The sequence below is a fragment of the Onychostoma macrolepis genome, chromosome 04, assembly GCF_012432095.1.
Source record: "Onychostoma macrolepis isolate SWU-2019 chromosome 04, ASM1243209v1, whole genome shotgun sequence".
In the NCBI taxonomy this organism is placed as follows: Eukaryota; Metazoa; Chordata; class Actinopteri; order Cypriniformes; family Cyprinidae; genus Onychostoma; species Onychostoma macrolepis.
In genome coordinates, this window is record NC_081158.1 from 23,958,334 (window position 1) to 23,980,584 (window position 22,251).

At 37.6% G+C, this 22,251-nt stretch overlaps 1 protein-coding gene across 1 annotated transcript; it reads right to left on the reverse strand.

Annotated features, from left to right (window-relative positions):
- Window positions 1-4,777: 4,777 nt before the first annotated feature.
- On the reverse strand, window positions 4,778-19,035 carry igf1 (insulin-like growth factor 1). Its single transcript, XM_058773854.1, has 5 exons — window positions 18,758-19,035; window positions 17,409-17,568; window positions 9,580-9,761; window positions 9,027-9,062; window positions 4,778-7,751 (listed from the first exon to the last, which is right to left on the reverse strand). The coding sequence occupies exons 1-5, from the start codon at window positions 18,803-18,805 to the stop codon at window positions 7,692-7,694; spliced, it is 486 nt and encodes a 161-aa protein (XP_058629837.1). The 5' UTR covers window positions 18,806-19,035; the 3' UTR covers window positions 4,778-7,691.
- Between the last annotated feature and the right edge of the window lie 3,216 nt (window positions 19,036-22,251).

The following is a 22,251-nucleotide window of genomic DNA, read 5'->3' on the forward strand; positions in this document are numbered from 1 at the left end:
ATAGTGACCTCTTCGCACCTTTGATTACCCTCACCACAATAATCTAATGTTCTGATGTGCAATTTCAAACTAACATTCGTAGATTCCCTTTCATGCCTCAATTGCCACCATGATGAAACACTTGGAGTGAATTTGTGGTCTACACTTCATTCTTCTCCAGGTTTTGGACGCTTCAACCTCAGCGTAGCTGACATGTTAGCTAGACGGCTAACTAGAGAGATACTGCTTTATTAATGCTCTATTAATGTAAAGTGATTCAGTCATGGTAACAAAAGTCATGTGAATTAAAAGCAAATGTTTATTGCATTTTTTCTTCAATCGATGAAAGTGTATATTATAGGTGCTGTGACTGGTTCCCTCATCACTAGTTCCTAATTTAAAATAATTTTAGATGCCATTTAGCACACCACACTGCAGGATTTGTCAGCTTTCCAAAAGTATCTCATGTCTGCTATCCGATTTCTAACTATTGCAAAAGCTCTGCAATTTGTAGTATGTGCTTTGGGAGTACAGACTGACTGGGACAGTTGATTTGCTCCTTCACAAGTCTGTCCTTTTGCCGCAAAACTGGAGACATGAACATCCTGTAATTTAAGCATTGCACTCTAATGGAAATCCATTTGTGTCCTCTGAATACTATGCATGGGAATTACCAACGGTGACACAAGATATGTAATGACATCAGAATTTTGGCTATTTTGCCCGTTACAGAGAATCACGCTTTTGGCCCTGGATTCTGCCACGGCCTCATCTCGCCCTATCTCTCACCTCACGGTCTTTGCCATTGATGGATCAGGTATCCACTCCAGAATTGGCAACAGAAATACCCAGTAATGGAAAAGAGAGAGTGGGTTGGAATGACAGTTTTTTTCATGTGGGATATAGTTACGTACAATTATGGCCGCTGACTCAAAGATATTCCACTCATTGCCAGTTTGAACTGAAAATCACATGTGGATGCTTCTCTTTCGAGGAAAGGCATTAATTCTTCAACAAAACTAGAGCTGTGTGATGAGTTTTAAATAATGTAACAAAAAAGAGGACTGCGGAAATGGACTGAAAGATTTAAGCTGTGGGACCGATGAACCAAGCACTTTGTCAGGGAGCATCTCACGGGAACATTTAGTTCCTTTGCTTCTCATATCAGGGGGCACTGCTGTAAAGTGGTCAAATGCGTCTTGTGGTCAACAGGGACGCTTGGCTAGATGACATCACCAGCATCGTCACCACCGATGCCAAAAAGTCCGGGCATGTTACTCTGTCCTATTTTGTTACACACGTCATCACAAACCATACGTTTCCATTTTCCAAAGATGTTAAAACGCGGCTTTTGATCATCCTTTGGGAAACCAGGAGAATTTTCGGTCGCGATTCCAAGATGCTCTCCCCATTGATCAAGTTACCAGATTATTTTCTTTACTCGTCTGTTGTTTGATGGTGTAGTAAATGATGGGTTCAGGGCAAAAGGGGCCAATGGGGGCTCAAGCGGGACCATGGTGGACCGAGATGGGGTTGGCTTCTTTGTTGCCCAGAGAACAGACCATGGTTTCCAGGAACAATGCAGCTGATGAGAAACTCTCCAAGGAAAATATGGGTCTGACATCATGGGTTCTTAAAGCTCGCAGCTGAGCCAACACTCTTGCCACAATCAGCTCCCAGTGAATTTCCACTGCTGAGGGAGGGAGTGATCTAGAGGTAGAGGGTGAAAGGGAGCGTGTTGGGGCGTGGATGTCGCCTGCTACCTCTTGTACATGTGTAGTGTTGTATGTTGACTGTATGTTGCGTTTGGGTTATTAATATTTGATATCTGTGTATTTTGTTCTCTTAATTGATAATACTCCATGTCTTTTTAAAAGCATGAAATGGTTTTCACGATTCATTTAATCTGAATGAAGCAACAAATGTCAGGGTCAACAGGATATGCAACATAATGTAGCACTTGATTTTATTCATCAGGATTTGATTTTATTGTAAATTAATTTTTACATCACTAGTGGCACCAAATGCAACTGCAAACTGTTTTTACTGTAGGACTGTTTGTTGGTTGGATGAACGGATGGATTGTTTTTGGTCTTCCACTTGTTTGGTTAGCAGAAAAGTCATTTCAAAGGCAGAGAAAAATGGATGAATATTTTATTTTATGTTTGTTTGGTGCATATGTGAATCACAAATAAGATCAGGTATGTGTATTAGGTAGTGTTATTTAAGTATTTATGTGTTATAATATTAATATTTTGAACTTTACATTGTCAATTTGTTTTAATAGTAGTTTTTAAATTTAAGTTGTTCATCTGATGTTTTATTTCATTTCAGCTTAATTTCAATGAACAAAAACTATTTTAGTCTTAGTTAACAATAACAGCAATTGGATTGATTTCATGTTGTCATTTTAAATGCCAGGCTGTGTATTATGTACTGTATATAGGCTAAATGAATAGTAAGAGACACCATGGAAGAATGTGGGAGGATTGTTGTTGTTTGAGGATTTCAATAGGCTGTCACCATTTATGCATTGTAGCCTACTAGCTGTCTGTTTACCAGTGCAAATCATCTTGTATAACTTTCAATCACACAAGAACATCTGTTTTCCACATATTCATTGTCCTTTCATCAAAAGCACAGCTGCATTTGTTAGAAAGTGTTACAGCTTGTGTTTGATTGTGGAACTGACAGTCTGTCACTTATTTGTCTAGTAAACCAAACAACAGAAAGCGGTCAAGTTCCAGTACACACCTGAATCTGATTATGATTTCTGAACACATGGTGTTTGAAATGAATGTGATACGTTTCATCAATGGTTGTTCAAGTCCATATTGTAAAACTGCCAGATGTTGCAGTGCACCTGTCCAAAAAAAAAAAAAAAAAACTGTCAAGACGGCGTTTAAATACTTGCTGCTCCCTAACGAATGCTTAATTTAATTATTTATTATTGCAAATCTTCATGCACCATCCGTTCCAGCAGGCTAACTCATGCCTTGTATTCATTAGCAGAGCAAAGATGGCTTTTTAGCCCTACATTAATTCTTTTTCTTCTGAAACTACTGCGGGGAAGTTTAGGAAATGGTAAAAAAGAGCTGAATTAGACCACAAGGTCATTGAGAAGACAATAGCAAACGTAAGTTGAATGGGCTCAGAGCTTCAGTTTCAGGGTTAGGTCCAGGAACCGTGTCCTTAGATGCACTCGGCACTCGGAGAGCTACTGTAGGCCCGGTCTGGGGAAAATACACAAGCTTGCTTTTTAGCTAGAATCCCTCTAAAACTGACCAGCAGATGGGAAGCTGCTGCCTTCAAACAGCTGTCCTTGGTTACATTGCTGGATGGCATATGGAATGGTGGTATTGGCGTGTCATATGTGTAAGAAATGTGCATTGCTGTTGTCATAACAGAATAGAATGTCGTTGGAACATTGCAAGATTTAATAGGAGTCAAAGAACACTGAGTGTTTTTGTGGAGTGTGGTTTGGAAGTGCATTATCTACTGATTGTTTGTTTTTGGCGGCCTTTTTTGTTTTCTTTACAAAAGTGACTTAAAAACTGTCTTTTTTTTTCCAAACGTACTTTAGGGAACACAAAAGGAGATGTTTAGAAGAATATCCATGCAGATTGTTTTCTAAATAGAGAACAGCGGTGACCTAAAGCTCCTAAAATGTCAAAAAGCATTATAACAGTGGTTCAAATGACTGTATTTCAAGTCTGAAGCCATTGTATAGTTTTCTATAGTTTTGTGTTTGCTAGTGATGCCAGAATTTGCTCAGTTATTTTAGTATTATTTATACTGTATGCTATTGTAGTATTAATTATATTTTGAATTAGCTTTTATTTTGGTATTTTCATTTTAAGTTATTCTGTGCTTTTGTAATTTTATTAGTTTAGCTTTATTTATTTTATTTTTATTTCAGTGTATAATGACTTACATTTCTCATCTCACTCACTCTCATCTCACATTTATAATGTATTTTTTGTTCAGACAAAGTTCAGGTTTGAATAATCTATTACAATTCTTAGAAAGGTTATTCAATGGTTTCTCAGGTTTTGCTGAGAATCCAAAATAATTTGCAGACTGTAATTTATCTAATTGGGCATAATAATTGATTTGGTATTACCAAGAAAAATGGATGAAAAAATATTAAAAATACCATAAAGACAACGCTTGCCAGTCGCCTGCTCCACATTTCAAATTATGTCTCCTGAACCTAAGCCAGGTGGCCAATTTATCTATTAAAAGGCTTGATTGTTCCACTATATATCCATTAAAAAGTGCTGACAGATTGCAAGAGCTTTGTCCCGTCACCGAGTGCCTCCTAGAAAGAGCTGAATGTGCAGCTTTTTCTTTTTTTTGTCAGTACAGCCACAGCCTGATTTGTTTGTCTTGGCGGAACATGTCATATTTTAGGAAGTATCACTTTGTTATGCGGTGAATGGGCATTAATGTACAGCTTGGCAAATGCTATACCTTTATTATCTTTTATAATTCGAGGTGCTTTGCAAAGGGCAGAAACATTGCTTCTCTGCTTGAAAGACTGACTTTTAGTCTGTGTGTTAGCTTTGAGTTGACAAAAAAGTATTTTTCTTCTGGGTAAACAGATGAATAGATGACTCATCCTGCACTAACAGATTTTTGTCCCTGATCAAATGCTCTCAATAAACAAGAAGCCCCTCCCCCTTGAAACTGTCAAATAATCAACAAATATTGGTTCATGGCTGTTGTGCAACTAAAAAGTATAGCTCCTGTTATGGTAATAATCACTCTTTGAGACGTTAGGTTTTGACAAGTGGTTTATTCAGCAGGAACGGTGAACAATCTGTCAGTATTTTCATATTTTGTACAGAAAGCAATTGAGCACCAGTAAAGCCTCACGATCAAACGAATGCTTTAATGATCAATGCCCAGAATCCTCTAATATTTGTTCTTTCTTGTATCTGTTTCTGTCTCTGGATTTATGTTCTGATGACAACTATCAAACTCAAGCAAAGTGCCGCAAATCTCCGCAGCAGTCTTAAATCCTACATTCAATTTAATGAAAACAGAACAACTTCAAAATAAGCACAATGTTTTTATCTTTAGTGCTGCACATGATATTTGCCACAAATCCAAAACCAACCAACCTTAAATATTCAAAGTCTTTGGTATTATGTGAGGACCTTTTGCTGGAGGTCTATTACATCAAACTTGTGCACATTATATAGACATTCTGGGTGGCTATTGCATATGATTCTACATGATTCTATTGTTTCTTAATTCAGATTGAGATTATATAAAACGCATACTGCCCAGTTCAAGAGTACAAACACTTTAAGACCCAAATTTAGGTTGTCCAGAAATGGATAGTTACCTTTCTGAAAATGTTATCCTTCTGCATCATCTTGTTTATAGATGATTTATCTTCGAACGGTTAACGTGCTGCTAGTTAAAACATAACCTTTCTTCATAACAATGATGGTGTAATTTACTTCATTTTGGTGCAATTTTCCTATTAAACCTTCCCAGATATATTGATAAGTAAAAACATAGGCAAGTGAAAAGGAAAAACAATAGTCCTGAATAGAGTCGTACAGTGTTAGCCAAATTACACTGTTACTAACTGGTTGAATTGTACTGTAACTGTGTCTGTATTACACTGAAAACTGCGCCATTTCCTTGCCAGTTACAAATACTTGACTTGTAGAATCAGTGCCAGGATGTCTAAATGAATGTAGTGCGCATGAAAAGCTACTTTGTGATGGTCAAAATCTTGGTAATGTTGGACATTTGCAGTTCACAGTACTCTGTCAAGTTTTTTGGCATAGGGACGTTATTGTTTCAAAAATAATAATTAAAAAACCGTAGAGAAAAAAAAAACAGCAATTAACCATCTCGGACCACATTTTTTCCTCTTTCCATGCATTCACAGCTCACAAAAATACTTTCGCTCGCTTACACTGTAACCTTATTGAAATAGCTTAAAAATAAAAATAAAAGAATATTATTACAATGGTGGCCACAAGGCTGTGCAAAAGGGAAGACTTCCAACATAGAGCTTCATGTTTTCAGTCAACCCCTGCAAGTAACAAACTACAAAATAGCACCATTATACAGTGGGTTGATCTTTTATATGGTTCCGCTATATGATGCCATCACATACGATTATGGTTAGAGAATGCAAAGGTTAATATAGGTTGAGTATAGATACAGAGTAAACAGTGTGGGTTGACGTGATCCATTGGGGTCAGAAAAGAGGAAATCACCATGCAGAGGGACTGTAAAAACGGCCTAAACTGGGGTGTAGAGGGATAATTCACCCAAAAACAGAACATTCTGTCATTTTTATGAACCTGTGTTCTGGTATTTTTCTTTTTCAGAATGAGAATTTTTTTTTTTTCTAATATTTGCTGTACAATCATAGTTTATAGCGACCACGTCTGTAAAGCTTCAAAAAGGACAGTAAATGCAAATAAAACAGAATTCCAAATGACTGGTGCGCTGCAATCCAGAAATTTAAATCAATATTCAGTGATAAATTTCACCTTTATATAAGCCCATTTCCGCTTCAGTGAACTAAAAATAAAATAAAAAAGGTAATTATGTGATGGTTTAAAATGGTCACATATGAGCCATAAGGCTGTATTATCACAACTGCCTTTTACCCAGAAGAAATGAGCATCAGAAATGGACTGAAAATGTCATAGTGTAAGTAAACCCATGGGAGGGTAAAGTAAAAATGAGTAAATGACACAATTTTAATTTTTGGGCGAAATATCCTTTTAATACAGCTAGTGAGTTGCAGTCATGTCACCAGTCTTTCGCTGTAAAGATAATATTTCATAAACAGTAGCTGCTAAACCAGATTAAGTTCTTCTTGATGGTATATGTTACAATTGCTAGTAATTTTTTGCATCTGTTGTGGTTTCTGTTGTAATCCCTCTGTCTTTCCTGTGCGTGCTGATACACTGGTGTAAATGCATGCGGATAACTGTTCGAGTGAATGGCTTTCACCTCCCATTTTCTAAAGAAGGTAAACCATGCATTTAAAATTATTTTAAAAAAGAAGCAAAGATCCCTCACACACAATAAAAAAACAAAAACACACACAAGGTGTTTTGCAGGATGTAGGTCATGTTTCATCAATCCTAAATGTGTTCTCTAGAGCACCTCAGCACATCTGCATAAGGCTTTTGTATAATCCCCCTTGATCTGGTCTTGCACAACGATTCAAATACGAAAAGACTGATTTGTATTTTATACGTCATCTCTCTGTGCAGCCGTAGTTCGGGTTTGCAAGGGTTCCAAACGGGCTTGACAGCCTTTCTTGTCATCACGGTCCGTGATCTCACTCCTTTCTGTGCCCGCAAACATTAATATTTTGCCACTATAAAAAGCTTTCGGCATCCATTAGGTGCAACTGTTCACACGAAGAGGATAAACCGTTATCATTTGACTTTTTTAGCAGCTAATTTAGTATTTTCCCCCAGTATGGAATGGTGCAGTGTATGGAAATCATCAGATTTTGTTTGTCTTAACATGGGGCTTTAACAGTATCCAGTATCTTGTTGTTTTTTAAATTGTATTTTTAGTATTTTGGGGGGTTTTTTGTTTGTTTTGTTATGTTTTTTACAGTGGAGCACGTCCCTGGAAGACCACGGTCTTTTTTTACTCTCGTTTTCCGCTGTCCAACGGTTTCACTTGTCTCTCTCAGCCATTCGCCCTACTGTCCTCTACATGCGATAGTTTCTGCCCCCTGTGTTTCCTCGGCTCGAGTTCTTCTGATGAACCTCCTGAAAATAAGAAAGAGAAAGGCAGTAAGCTTCAGTTTAGATGATGAGAAGTAACGCAGAAAGCCGACTCAATGAGAGCAGAACGGCTGCTGCTGCCCATAACAACACAGCTGTTTGGTGAACGGAGTGTTATTTCATAATGCTGAGGAAATCTACTGTCAAAGCAACACATCAAAGGTTTCACCGCAGCAAGATTAATAAGTGTAATTCACGAGCTGGGAATGAAACCGCATGCAAAGGCCGGTGTGAAGGGCCAGGCTCTGAACTCAGCATGCAGACATCCAAGGTGACCTTAGATTCGGCTTCCAGTGCATGACGTATGGGTGCAGAAATATGTCTGTGGAGAGCACATGCAGGTCTACCACAAAAACCACTTAGGCAGTTCACTTGCTAATGGTTTTCTTTTTCGAGAGAGGACGACTGAGAGCACTTAAAAGGATGGCCCACATTTGGGCAGCGGGGGTGAGGGAAGAGCTGTTTTTTCCTTACGTATGTATCACAGCACAATGTACCAGCATTATTTGCTGAGCTCTAAGATGACAATTCTGTCATTTTACTCATCTGTTTCAAGCCCATATGACTTTCTTTCTTGAGTGGAACACAAAAGGAGAAATTTTGAAGAATGTGCCTGTCAGTTTTTACCATGCTATTGCAGGATTGGAGCTTTCAAGCTTCAAAAAGGATGTGAAAGTATCTTAAAAGTGGTCCGTATAACTTGTGTGCTATATTCCAACTCTGTGTGCGATAAACAGAAAATGTAAGCCATTATTCACTGATTTTTCCCATTAGTGAGCTGTCACCCATTCCAACTGGATCACTGAGTCAATGTTTTAAACATGAGAATTGTATCAGGCTGTTTTGTGAATGAATCATTCTGGTATTGTGAATTGTATCAGTGGATTGAAGATGTGACTCAAAAGAATGTTTTGTTTGGACATCCATATTAAGAGTTAGGATGGATAAATAATGGCTTAGATTTTGCTCTGTTTTTCACACAAAGCTTTAGAAGCCCTTTAACATAGAGTACAAGTTGTGGAAACCACTTTTATGGTATGTTTTTGGTCCTTTTTGAGCTCAGAAATTTACCAGAAAGTCAGTCAAACAGGTTTAAAAATGACATAAGAGTGAGTAAATGACTGAATTTTTATGTTGGTGAACTATTACTTTAATACAAGTTCCATGTCGGAAAATGCACTAATCTTGAATGCAATTACATGAGCATTCAAGCAGCTTCATGCTAATTATGGCTAATTTTCAGACTGAGGGAAGACTTACCTTACAGGAAGAGTGGCTATGTCCAGATATAGGTTTCTGCAGGGGAACACAATCAATAAAGTTCATATGACATTTTGTCAACCAAATTAGTCAGTAATTCTGCAATCACCGTTATGTATTCATAAACTATTATCCATCACAAGGCTTTACAGAAATGAACAATTGTGTCAAACATTCTGTTGACCCTTTGCTAAGCCCTGCCTTAAAATGGTACTGACCAATTATACTTAAGCATCCGTCCACCATCTATTTTTGACCTTTCTTTAATGTAAGTTGGACGAAATCCTGTGCGTTTTGAATTTTAATAAAAAAATATGGTAAAAGTTATGGTAGCAAAGCTTACAATATTGGCACAGGGATTTTGCTAATCTTTGCGTAAATCTCGATGAGACGGAAGTACACATTTTCTTCTATTTTGCTTCATAATATCAACTTTTTTAATGGAAAACAAGACAAAAAGACTTTTTTTTTTTTTTGCGGTGCAAATGACATTAGCCAAGCTAAGCGAGCTTAGCGAAGGGTTAGTTCTGTCATCATCAGCATTGCTGCACACCTTTGCTGTCCTGGGACTGTCTGTGTGCCGTTGCGCTCGTAGGGATCGTGGAGATTTGCCGGGCTTTACAGGCGCACAGTACATCTCGAGGCGCCTCAGCTCACAGCTCTGAAAGCAGCATTCATCCACGATGCCGCGATTGTGCGACCGTCTCGAACTAGGCCCATATCCTGTCGGTTTGCCTGTTGGATGCATAGAAATAACATTCATAAATAACCTTTTGGAGGGCAAGATACGCATACGAAAAGTGAAAGCACTCCTAAATCTCTGCTGTGGGGGAAGGCCAGGACTTAATAGCATGCTCAAATTTTGTCCGTAGGTACGTTCAATAAAGCCTGTCATCACATTGAGTTCAAGCCCTTTATCCATTTTATTCTTGGCATGGCACCAGCTCATGAAGAACAATTACAGCCTGCAAGGTCATGCTCTGAAACACTAAATCTCTAAAACTTTCGGTAGTAACCTGTGGCTAAAAGCCCGGTCATGAGTGCTATAATAGCTTAGGGCAGCAGCCAGACCGTAGCTGTGATTCTTCAGATATATGGGCGTGTTAATGACATGAATTTTTTCAGCGTGAAATTTACGGGGTATTGCTTTGCACAGAGCGGACCCTTCTTGGCAAGCCCCCCAGTTAAATGGAGGTCACACTGACCGAAATGTTGAGAATATCACGTTTTGCAGTTTCAACTTGACTGCTGGTTTGGGAGGCAAAATCCGGCCCTTGTGAGGGTCAAATTAACCTATGGAGAAAAACTCCCTGCTCTGTTGAGAAGAATGATGTTCCAGGATGAACTGTGAGCTTTTCCCAGAGTGGTTGTTAATGCCGCTGCTAAACTAGGTGATAATTACCCATGTGAAAGAACATGAAGCTACAAATTTTGTGTGCTCTCAATGAGGTCAATGCACTATTATGCCCTAGACATAACGTTTAACGATTACGTACATGTGTAGAATTCAGGATTTGGGTTGTCTGATCCCGAACGGATTTATGTTAAAGGTAGCGCTTAGACACCTGACTAAGTTAATGTTTCTTTCTCCATGTCGCCAATCTCCCGGTGGCCTTAAAAAAATATCCCACTCTCCATTTACAAGTCGCCACTCACCTAGAGCAATATAGCTCCGATAGGCTTTTCCCTGTTACCAAATGAAATAATAATAATAATAATTTAATATGGCATTTACAAGGAGGAAATGCCTTTCCCTTTCAGAGTTAATAGCTCTTGGCTCGCAGGGCTGCCAGTGCTGACAAAATGCATTAACTTCTGCCTTCCACTTGCTGCGCTCTGACAGCGTTGTTTTGGAAAGAGAGGTGCTCTAATTCTGACAAACATGCATCCCTGCAGACACTTGGGTGCCGAACACTTCTGGGAGATTAGGGGGCGCTGTTATCTTTCAATATAGTTGGGTCGTTTTGAGAGTTTTATGTAGGACAATGTAATGGTAGAATTGTGTTCACACACTGGACACTTTTGATGTCCTTCAAGTTGCCTCATTGAAACAGTGACCTTATAGATTTGAGCTTAGTTAGAGATAATTTAGAGTTTCGTGGCATTTATACCATGTCTAAACCAACTATAGCATATGCTAAAAATAACAAAAAATATCAAATGTTCCTATCTGAATCAGGTGTCCATTTGTATTTGTATTCGCCATATAAAACACAGTCCAAGTGACACACACACAAAAAAACAAGACTTATCTTGCAGTAAACCGATCAGTCGGGTTGTTACAAGCTGGTCAAATTGTTTTCTGGATGATTTTCTAATCTGTTTCTAAAAAAAAACAAAAAAACCTCCCAAAATTAACATCTGCTGTTTTTGTCAAAATAGCTCTTATGACCTTCAGGAAATCCATTGAGTGGTGGCCCAAGAGATGCAATATACAACAAAAGCACATCTTATAATGCAGTATAATCGGTTTAAATGGCTTTTCAGAGATTTGAAGTGCTGAATTTTAAGAGGTCAAAGTTGTAATCCTTAAATAAGGTATTATTGTTAGATCATCTATGAACCAACACTCTTCTGCAGGCCTGTTTTCATATTTTGTTCTTTTTATCAGTAAAACAAGCAGATTAGTAACAATCTTTTGTGTTTTTAATTATCCATATAAATTGTCCTCAGATTAGGTCATGCATTTATTGAAGATTGTTGCATTGTGGGATAGATTATCTATCAGCTCAGCTGACAGTCTTCCATCCCCTCCCCCAGAAAAACCATCAATCCATTCACAACATTGTGAGAGAGCTGTGAAACCTGAGCAAAGCACATATCTCTATCACGGTGATTAAGAATAATGTGCCGCCTGCTTCAGTGTTGAAAACGCACAAATGTTAACGCACAAATGTGTCCTAACACCTTTGGGTAGACACCTTTGCTTCCAACTAAACATCATCATGCATCAGAACATGTACATTCCAATGAGGAACACCGCTGGAAAGAAGCTGAGTTTTATAGCCATGCTTAGGTTATTAAAGAACAGGGAGTTCATGGAGCTGCTGCCATATGCTGCCTGCATAGTGTCAGGAAGTTTACTGTTCACTGGAGACTATGAAAGCTGCTATAGTCCTGGAAACTACCTCTTTATCAATGGTACCACAAAGAGTTTATAGTAAGATGAAGTTTCCTTCCAAATGTTTTTTTTTTTTTTTTGTCTCTTGGCTCTTTTTGCCACTGTTTATTATGCAGAGATGTTGGCTCTTGAGGACATTAACAACTGAATAGGAACTGTTTGTGGTGTTTAAAGGTTGTCAGCAGCCAAGTAATGGTTTGCTGTTTGTCAAAATGATTTTAAATGTTTTAACCACGGTGTTTTGCTGTTATACATTAATAGAAATTAATTTTTAAATATTTTTGTTTCTGTTTGATAGATAGATAAGATTCCAAAAAGACCAAAATTGCCTTGATATTTTGACATATAAGAGGTCACTGTACTATAAAAACATCCTGTAAGTTTCAGTGCTCAAAACTTTCTTGATAGTCTAAAAACAACTTATATTGAAGCCAAAAACTGCAGCTTTTGGAGTTTTCAAGTCTATGATGTAATAGTGTGGATAAGCACCGCCTCCACAGAAAAAGATCAATGCCTGCTTCTACATCGCTGCCTGTTTAGCCCCACCCACCGACACCCAAATATGCAGTATTTATGAGAGAGGCGAATGCACAGGTCTATGCAGAAACCAAATGATAAAGATGGCTCTGAAGAAAACAAGATGCTGTGCAGTGACAAGTTGTGGAAAAACAGTGTTTGCACTGCCTTCCTTCTGATCCTAATGTTAGGAAAGAGTGGATGAACTTTATTTTTAATTAAGTTCCAGACCTCGTCAGTAAGAACTAGGTCCTTTGTTCACTTCATTTCACCGCAGATTCGTTTACAAACAAGACACAATTCGACGTGGGATTTTCAGAAAGAGTGAAACTGAAAGAAGATGCTATGCCGACTATATTGGATCCGATAGTACTCACACAAGTGTGAGTAACAGAGCGTTCTGATGAGGGAGTTAAAAACAGGACAGAAAATAGCCTATTACTTCTAATTTATGTTTTGTGAGGTAAAAATCTTGATAACGTTATAAGTGGACCTCAGAGAACAGTACAATAAAAATAAAAACAGGCAGTTCATGACCCCTTTAAAAGTAATAACAATTTTTCTCCAAAGGTCATGTGAGGTTCGAGCAACAGGAGGGTGGGAATATGATGACAGAAGTTTCCTTTTAGAGCAAATGATCTACAGGTAAAATTCAATTGGATTGACTAAATAAAGATTTGTGAATGGGAAAAAATAGTTGATTTTTGCACTTGGCTCAAAAATCCAAATAGGCACGTGTTTCTAGATGCAGTCTTAGTGAGAACTCTTTTTGTCTGCGTGTCTTGTAACTCAGACTCAGCCAATGCTTATAAAGTGTTGAACCCAGAATACCCAGTGCCCTCTGCAACTTGTTTGTGTCCAGTAGAACAACGGGGGGGAGGGGGGCAGGGGGCAAGGGGCATCCTGATCATCCTGATCATCCTGTAATCCCCCATAATCCGGTGCTGCTCTAGGACAAGAGCCAAGCCTGACTGTGTGCTGTTGATGTGTTCTTCTCTCCAGCTGCTTCAAACATAATGAAACCAGACAAACGGAATTGAAAAGTGGTCCTATCAGTGATGTTTGTGACAGAACTTCCATTCTGTTTTGCGGTCTTTGCTACTGAGAGGAGATGACCTGCAATCTTTTCATCACCGATTGATTAATAATACTACTTATGTTGGAAGTATTTGCAAGTTGATGGCATATGAAAACCATGATAGAGTTGTAATTGGCCAGACTTTCTAAGTTGAGCTGATATCAATTAAAGAATTATGGACAAAAATTCTTTGGTACTGATCATACATGTCGTAATTATAAATGCTGGTGGTACAATTTACTTTACAGGCATTTTGTGCTCTGTTGATGAAGAATAGCAATAAAGCTGGCCAGAAATGCTATTTATTCAGCTGGTTTATAAGGCCACAAGCTTGTGCATCCAAATTCTGTTTCCTATAATTCTCCATGGCAGCACAGGAGTGATAAAATACATAGCTAAAAGCATCAATTACATACCTAATGTGCATTATTTGCTCTTAATTGTCTTGCATTTGCACTAAAAAGCTTCCTGTTTTGTCAAGAAGTGAAAAAGATATATGAAATAGTCCATAAAGTACATTTTATTCTGACCAAAATCACTTGAAAGCACAGCATGTCCAGACATGACTCGAATGCAACATAATTCCATCCAGGATTCACATAATTCTGAACGAGGCAACCTTCAGCAGAAGTTCACCTGTCATCCTGAAGTGCCAGATCATTAGAGGTCCTTCCAAATGTGTGAGAGGAGACTTGCACCCACCTCTGGACAAATTGTGATTTTACAGCGCATACTGAGCCAAAACTTTCCGCATTCCCAGTATGTTTGTGTCTGGGGAATGCATCATGATGTGCACGTTCAGCCTGTTGGCAGACATCAGAGGTGATTTGCTGGAAAAGACTACACAGCCATGGAGGGAAAGGGCAGCTTTGTGTCAACACAAACAGTCCTGGCCACGAGGTGTTCTTTGTAAAAAAAAAAAAAAAAAAAAAACAGAATGATGTACTCTAGATCTGCATCCATCGTTTTGGAGCCCCTTTCCTTTCCAATAACCCAAGACAATGTGGGATAAGGCTGACACTGAGGCATTTCAAAGACAACTGAGGATTTCTAGGTCAGGCTAACAATTGGGGAAAAAAATGACTGCACTGTCAGTTTCTTCTTCTTCTGTGTCGTCCTCTTCACTGTGTCTTCAAAAAGCCACATTTTGTTTCAATAAAAAATTTCCACCGAGTAGTATTTTCCAAGTCGTAGGCCATTCTATCAAGATAATGAAATCTGAAGTTTTGAAATGTGAGTGGAGTTCCACTGGCAGTAAGGGCACTGGCGAGATGGGCTGCACTGCAGCTGTCACTGAACACAATGCTAATTGCCACATATATAAATCCAGTTTATTTATTATTGGATTCATGTGTTTGAGGCCAGCCCATCAAAGTTGTTTTCTTTATAGAAGTGACAATAATTCTTTGGAGAACAAAACAAAACAAAACAAAACAAAACAAAACAAAACAAAACAAAACAAAACAAAACAAAACAAAACAAAACAAAACAAAACAAAACAAAACAAAACAAAACAAAACAAAACAAAACAAACAGGTTTAGAAAACCCCCCAACAAAAACAGGTTTTTGTTCAACAAAACAAACAAAAACACAGGTTTAGATATACAATAATGATATACAGTATAATAAGAGTTAAAAAGATGGGGTTGTCGGGGTACATACTGTAAGAAATGAACCCCGTTTTTGTACTACATACTAGGTCAAAGTCAAATGATCTATATAAAATCATCTATTTGCTCTTCACCGAATCTGTCATGCTGATGCAATAATTTCATGGAAAGTTCAGATTAGCATAAACATATTTATTTTGGGCTCTGTACTGACAAAACAAACACATGCCCATTGACAGCCATGAGCGATCCAGCCAGCTCCTTTGTGACCACTAAAAGCTCAAATGTTGTTGACTGGAAACTTAAAATGTCAACTCTAACTTGAAGTTCAATCTCGCTTCGCTCTTAAAGTAAGTGAATAAAATGTGTCTCCACAGAATCAGTGGGTTCTGTCCACTTGTCAAAATAATCACTTCATACGTCATCATCAGTGGCCCGAGACTCTCATGCTTCCTTGAGCCATTTGCACATCGTAAATATCTCATCGGGTAATTCATACAGATAACAATATATATGTGCTAAAGTTTAAAACATCATAGCTGCACATGGTGATGTAACTAGTCTCATTTGGTACACTGAAAGTGAATGTCATAGACAGGACAATTGATTTTTCAGGAAGTTACAAATAGTCTAAGATTAGAAACTTTTTGATCTAGTTACTGCTTAGTAGACATTGCAAAATAGTTATGCAGTTTGAGTTTTCAAACTACCTGTCCTTAAAGATACAGTCCCATGTTGTTTGGAACTCATATGCTATTCTACATGCTGCTGTTAAAATGTGGCTGAAGTAATGTCAGTGGTAGAACCATTCAGCATGAAACCTTTTAAATGTACAAATCATCATTTGAGATGAGCAGTTTGCACATTCTGCTAAATATTTTACTTTGTGTGAAATGGAAAAAAGTGATCTGAGGGTCATTAAATAATGACAGAATCTTCATTTTTGGGTGAAAAGTCACTTTAATCCAATGTTTCATGAATTGATTGATTGATTTCACATTAAATGTGGAAAGAAAGGTCATTAAAAACGATTTATATTGTTATTTTATTAGTACGCAAATAGATCACCCTGTCAGATTAATTGAAAAATAAACATTACAGAATAAATTTCAATTAACTGCATGCTCGATAAGAAAAGTGAGTCCACAAAGTGTATGAACAAAGTGTAAAAAGCAAGTCCCATCAAGGTCTAGAACTCCTGAATCTCTCCTACTGCTGATTGGGACAACCCAAGACTCAGCAGTTCTCATGGCTTGTGGAAAAAGAGAGATTTAAGTCTAGGATTCAAAATGGTTTTCTTTGGGAAGTCCCCCGTATTCAGTTGGATGTGCACTACATTTATTTACCCTGCCTACTCGTGTCCGCCAAATTCCAGCAACCTCATTCTGGGAGCAAAGCAGCTGGCTGATCTTCTTTAAATGTAACACACGAGCATCAGTCACAGCATTTCTTTCAGCTGCCTCTTCAGCATTGCAAGTGCTCACCTTACAATAATCTAAAGTGAAGTGGAATTCACAACCTATTTTACTTCTATAATGACATATTTTCAGGCTTTTTTTTTTTTTTTTTTGGTCTTTGAAAAGTGATTGGATCATGAAAAGTGGGGATTACATACGGTACCAGAATAGGACCCCTGTGGTTTGAAAAGTGAGGGATTTGTGAATAAGTCATTTTTGAGGCAAGTTCATATATACAGATTTTTTTTTTTGTAAAAGCATATAAACATCATGCACATAATATGTCTAAAAACATGCATTGACAAGTAGCCTAAGTAGTGTTTGGCATCAGTAGATTACTTAGATTGTAAACTTTCTATCCAGTATAACTGAGACAAATAAAGCAAAAGCAGAACGGAGGGAAAATTTTGGAAAATTGGACAGCAAGACATGAAAACTGATGCTTTTCTTATTTATGAGTGGCGCATTAGTGCATGGGGAAAGAGAAAGAGAGGAAGAGAGAGCGAGAGAGGAAGAGAGAGAGGGAGATAGAGAGAGAGAGAGAGAGAGAGAGGAAGAGAAAAAGCAGCAGTTGATGAATAAATAAAATGTGCACTTACTGAAATAAAAGCCCCTGTCTCCACACACAAACTGCAGCGTGTCTACAAGCTCCGCCCCGCACAGCGTCTCCGGCCCCGCCTCCAGTGTCGCGGGAGTCAACGCGAGGACGCACAGCACCAGTGAGAGGGTGTGGGTGCACGAGAGACAGCGCATGGTACACTGCATCCCAGAGAGAGGGAAACCAGAAATACATTACATCTATGCACTGAAATATAACTAAGGACAATGTGCATCTTTATTTACCTTATTTATTTTTTGTCTTTATTTATTGATTTCTTTCTTGTATTCTACCTTCTTTGCTTGTGTTTCTTATCTATCTATCTATCTATCTATCTATCTATCTATCTATCTATCTATCTATCTGCACAGATGCTACTTATCATTCATGTTTCTAACATCTTTTGAATATCAAACAGCCTGCAGAGACAGGTGCCTGGATATTGAGGATACTTCTAAAACGCAAAAAACGATAAAATGCTATCAAAAGTTGAACCTTTCAATGCACCTGTCTTTTGCGCGCGTGCATTTACTTGAATATTTACTCCCATTCAGATGTATAACTCCGTTTCTGTGGTGGCCGTACAAGTCAGTGTCCTACCTCTATCCGCGCGCAATCTCGCTAAACCAGAGCACGTTATTTCGAGGCACTTCTCCACAAATGCGCGCGGAAGTGTCTCCAGCGCGCGCTTTGAAGCGCCTAGTACTCCCCCGTGCCAATAGGATACTGCTGCTTGAACCCAGTGTCCGGTAAAAGAAGAGCGCTTTTGTAAACCGTGCATTTTTGGGGTTGCTTGGATAAAACATTGTGGTTCACCTACAGATACGTGAGGTGGAACTGGAAAGCTGCAAAGCCGCCAAACCCAAAGAGGAAGCACTTTACATAATAAAGAGAATATAATGCGTAACCACACAACGCACAAGTATGCTGCAAAACCTTCTGCCCGAGCCCTTATTCGTGTCGACTCAGCAACATTTACTTTTAAGGGTCGTGATATACAAGTTGGTGACTTGTGCACTGCGCAAATGAACTCCCTGGTGCATCATGATATGACTCACCATGCACATCATGCAATCTGTCGTAAGTCTCAAAAGTTTCCCATATTACAGCTGTCAGATCTTTAATGTGAAATACTTTTGCATGCACAGTCTAATGTCATGCAAATTGCGCAAAGATGCAGATTGATCATTGATTAAAATGATTTTAAAATTGAGTGCAAATTGTCTTTAAAATATCATTCAGTCCTTATATAAGATCTATATTATAGTCTGTTGCTTCAGTCAGAAATCAATAATGGTTCCTTATCAAAAAAGGTGCCTATTTGCTTTGAAAGGAAATAGGTTAAGTTACCTTAAAGACATCACACCAATGCCCCTGGAAGAAATGACTGCTAGACATCCCCTTGGGTCTCCAGCAAAAGCCCAGCAAAAATGAACTTGTTTGAAGTCATTAAAAAGCGAGAAAGAGGATGAGATGCGGGCAATGTCACATCTCAATATTCCGACTTTGTTCCATTGCGCAGGCTCGTTGTGGAGAAGTGAGATTTAGCGAACAGGAGACGGATTTGGAGAGAAAATCCCTCACATTTATCTACATTACAGAGACATTTTCAACAGGAAACAGCTGGGGCAGCATTTGCCTTCTCCTCTTGCTAAGTTACTCATTAAGGATTTTGGGCACCCTGTCAAATAACGTCATCTGCTTCTTAGAATAGGCTCGAATTTGGATCTTTCTAGGACTTACTAACAGAACAGAAAAGATTGCATTGCAGGATGAAAACGAATAAGAGAGTTAGAGAAAGTGGTGAGTTTTTAGAAAGGGACAGAAGTTGAATTCAGAGACACTCCCATGCGTAATTTGCACGGTGTCTTTTTCATCTCTGTATTCTCATAAGACTTTGACAATACTTTTATATGAGGGAACTTTTTTAAATGAATTTCTATAGGATATTAATTGCGAGGAGTGTCAACTAAAAGATTTTAAAACAGAAAGTTCTTGTTCTATATTTATAAAAATGTAATGATAGTGGTTTTTTTTTTTTTAATTTTTACATTTTTAATTTTTTCACTGAGTAGTGGTAGCCATATGTATATGTCAGTTTATACAAAATGATAAATAATGACAGCAGTTGTTACGTCAGAGTGCCGTTTGAATCCTACAAGCTCGGTTTACTCTGTTGCTATGGTTTCTTCTTCAGACAAAGCGATTTCTTTTCGCGTGTCTCTATAGGCTATGTTTATATTTTAAATGTCGTTTTATTTTTTGCTGGTCGACTACACACACACACACACACACACACACACACATATATATATATATATATATATATATATATATATACACTTTATGGCATAATTTGGCATGTTCAACAAAAACAAGTTTATATTATATTAATATATTATTATTTAGTTATATTAAAGCTCCTTATTTAATACTCAAATCAAACATGAAAATAAATTAATAAATAAACACACACACACACACACATTGATGTCTAGAAGCAAAAATAAAACGATATTTAATCAATTAATTTTGCATATTGTGCAAATAGTTGCAAATTTATTAATTTATTTTCAAATTTGTTTTGTATATTAAATAAGGAGCTTTAACATAAACTGTTGTTTTCTGTTGAGTGTGCAAATTATGCCATAAAGTAGCCAAGTTTAGATTAGATACTGATAAAACAATGTATCACTTCAAACCGATTATCGGTCTATATTCTGTGTACTGTGAGTATATTGTGCATATAGTGTACAATATATGTACAATATATTTTTGCTGTGCACATATTACGTTGCATATTGTGGTCTGATATCTGTCACTACACCGCTGCATTGTTTTTGGAACACTCACCCAAGACTTTCATCCATCATCGCTGTATATGGTGACGTGACAATAAAATGATCTGATTTGATTTAGAAACCGAACCACATTATCCACACTCATCAGCGCATACATGTGTAAAACACTGCAATAACATAATCCGTGGAAAAGGGGTTGTCGAGTATTTATTTGATATAATTCCTGTCTAGATGATTGATGCTTAGCCTGGCTTCTTGGGTAAGTTTTGTCAAAGTACGGTCTGGCTGACCTCAGAGGAATGAGCTCTCTCATTGCTTCGATGAACAGACAGTGCATTCACTGAGACTTGGGAGAAGATTTCCCTCCACTAATACCTTCTCGTAGTTCGCACGATGAGCCAATAGGAGTGCTTACATAGTACAGTCTCTCTCACACGCTCACAGAAAAGTGGTTAGAGGGGACACAGTAGTCAATGTGAAGGGACATGGCCAGTATTACTTGTTCTGGAAGCTTTTAGAAACCACCCAACAACCTCCTGCTGTGTGTGGTCAGTGTTCACTGTGCAAAAGAGTTAGACTGCGGCACAGACATTGCTGTGTTGTTTTTCTCATGTTTTCATCAAAACAACAATGTTCACTGATGATGCCAGCAATGGGTCGTCCAGCAAGATGAGGATTTGTTCAATGGTTAGCGGCGTTGTTGAAAAACAATTCCTACAATATGCACATGGAGAGTTAATCTGACCCTTGCAAAATTGAATTAACCATACAGCACTTTTCACTGTAAAAATATTGTTCAGATAACAAACTATAATGTATTAAAGTAAGAAAATGGGTTTGTCATTATCATTATGTAATGCCAGTTTACTAATAAGGTTATATATATATAGTGATCATACTGAGTCAACCTCTTATTTGCAGTAAAATAAAATCTATATTTGCTGAGCAACAGTGGACAATGAATCTAATTAGTATGTACAGGATGAAAAGAACATTGCAAACTTGTACTGTTCTGCAAAGCCAAATGAACGGTGAGTTCCTTAAAGGTCTTTTCACTTTAGCTGACTTTAGTGACATTTTAGGACCATGGTGTTCCTGTAGATTAACTTGAACAGCATGGTGCTAGCAGACTTCAAGGTCATGGGTTCAAATCCCACCCTTCTGAAAATGAAGTGCAGATAATATAATAGTAATGAAGAGAGTGTATTATATTTGCAACACACTTAAGTACTTTATTTAAAAGTTTTAATAATCTTTTGTCATTTTTTAAAGTAGTACACTTACTGTAATGGGATGACTAGCATACTGAAGCACATGTACTTGATTATAATTTTCACTACAGTGTGTTATTTGATATGGCATTAAAGGATAATATATTTTAAATCTACTAATTTGCAATTTCATATTTTAAAAATGTGTAATTGCAGATAAAAACACATGACATACAAGTTTCGGTTGAAATAGTATTAAAATATATTTTAGTTTACCATAAATGCATTGTGATTACATATAATTTCATTTATATTAATGTTGAACTTAAGAGTGCTTTTTTATGTATTTAAGTAGGAAAGCACTCTTAAGTTTAACTAAATGCATTTAATATGAGAAGTTTTTAAAAAGTTTTTAAAATCTTTTACATGTATATAAATATGTAGTACTTTTAAATAATATTTTTAAAATCATACACATTAACATATCAAGAATCTTATCTGTAACCATAAAAGCTGTAACATTTTACACGGAGAGGGTTACCTCATAGAGGCTGCCATTTTGAAAACACATGCTCAGCTGGACACTATTTGCATTAACTCTGTGATCTTTTGTCATTATCTGCTTTCTATCACAAAATAGATAATTTGGGGCTGCCTTTAAATACAGCATTTCCACAATGACTGCTACATTCACGCCACCAGGTGTCAGTATCAAGAAGGCCTTATTAAGTCCAGGACGAATGCTCTATTGACCAGCACAACATCAACCCAAAAATTAATGAGTGCAGTTTCAGCCAACTAGAATTTTCAGATGGACTCAGTCACTGAACAT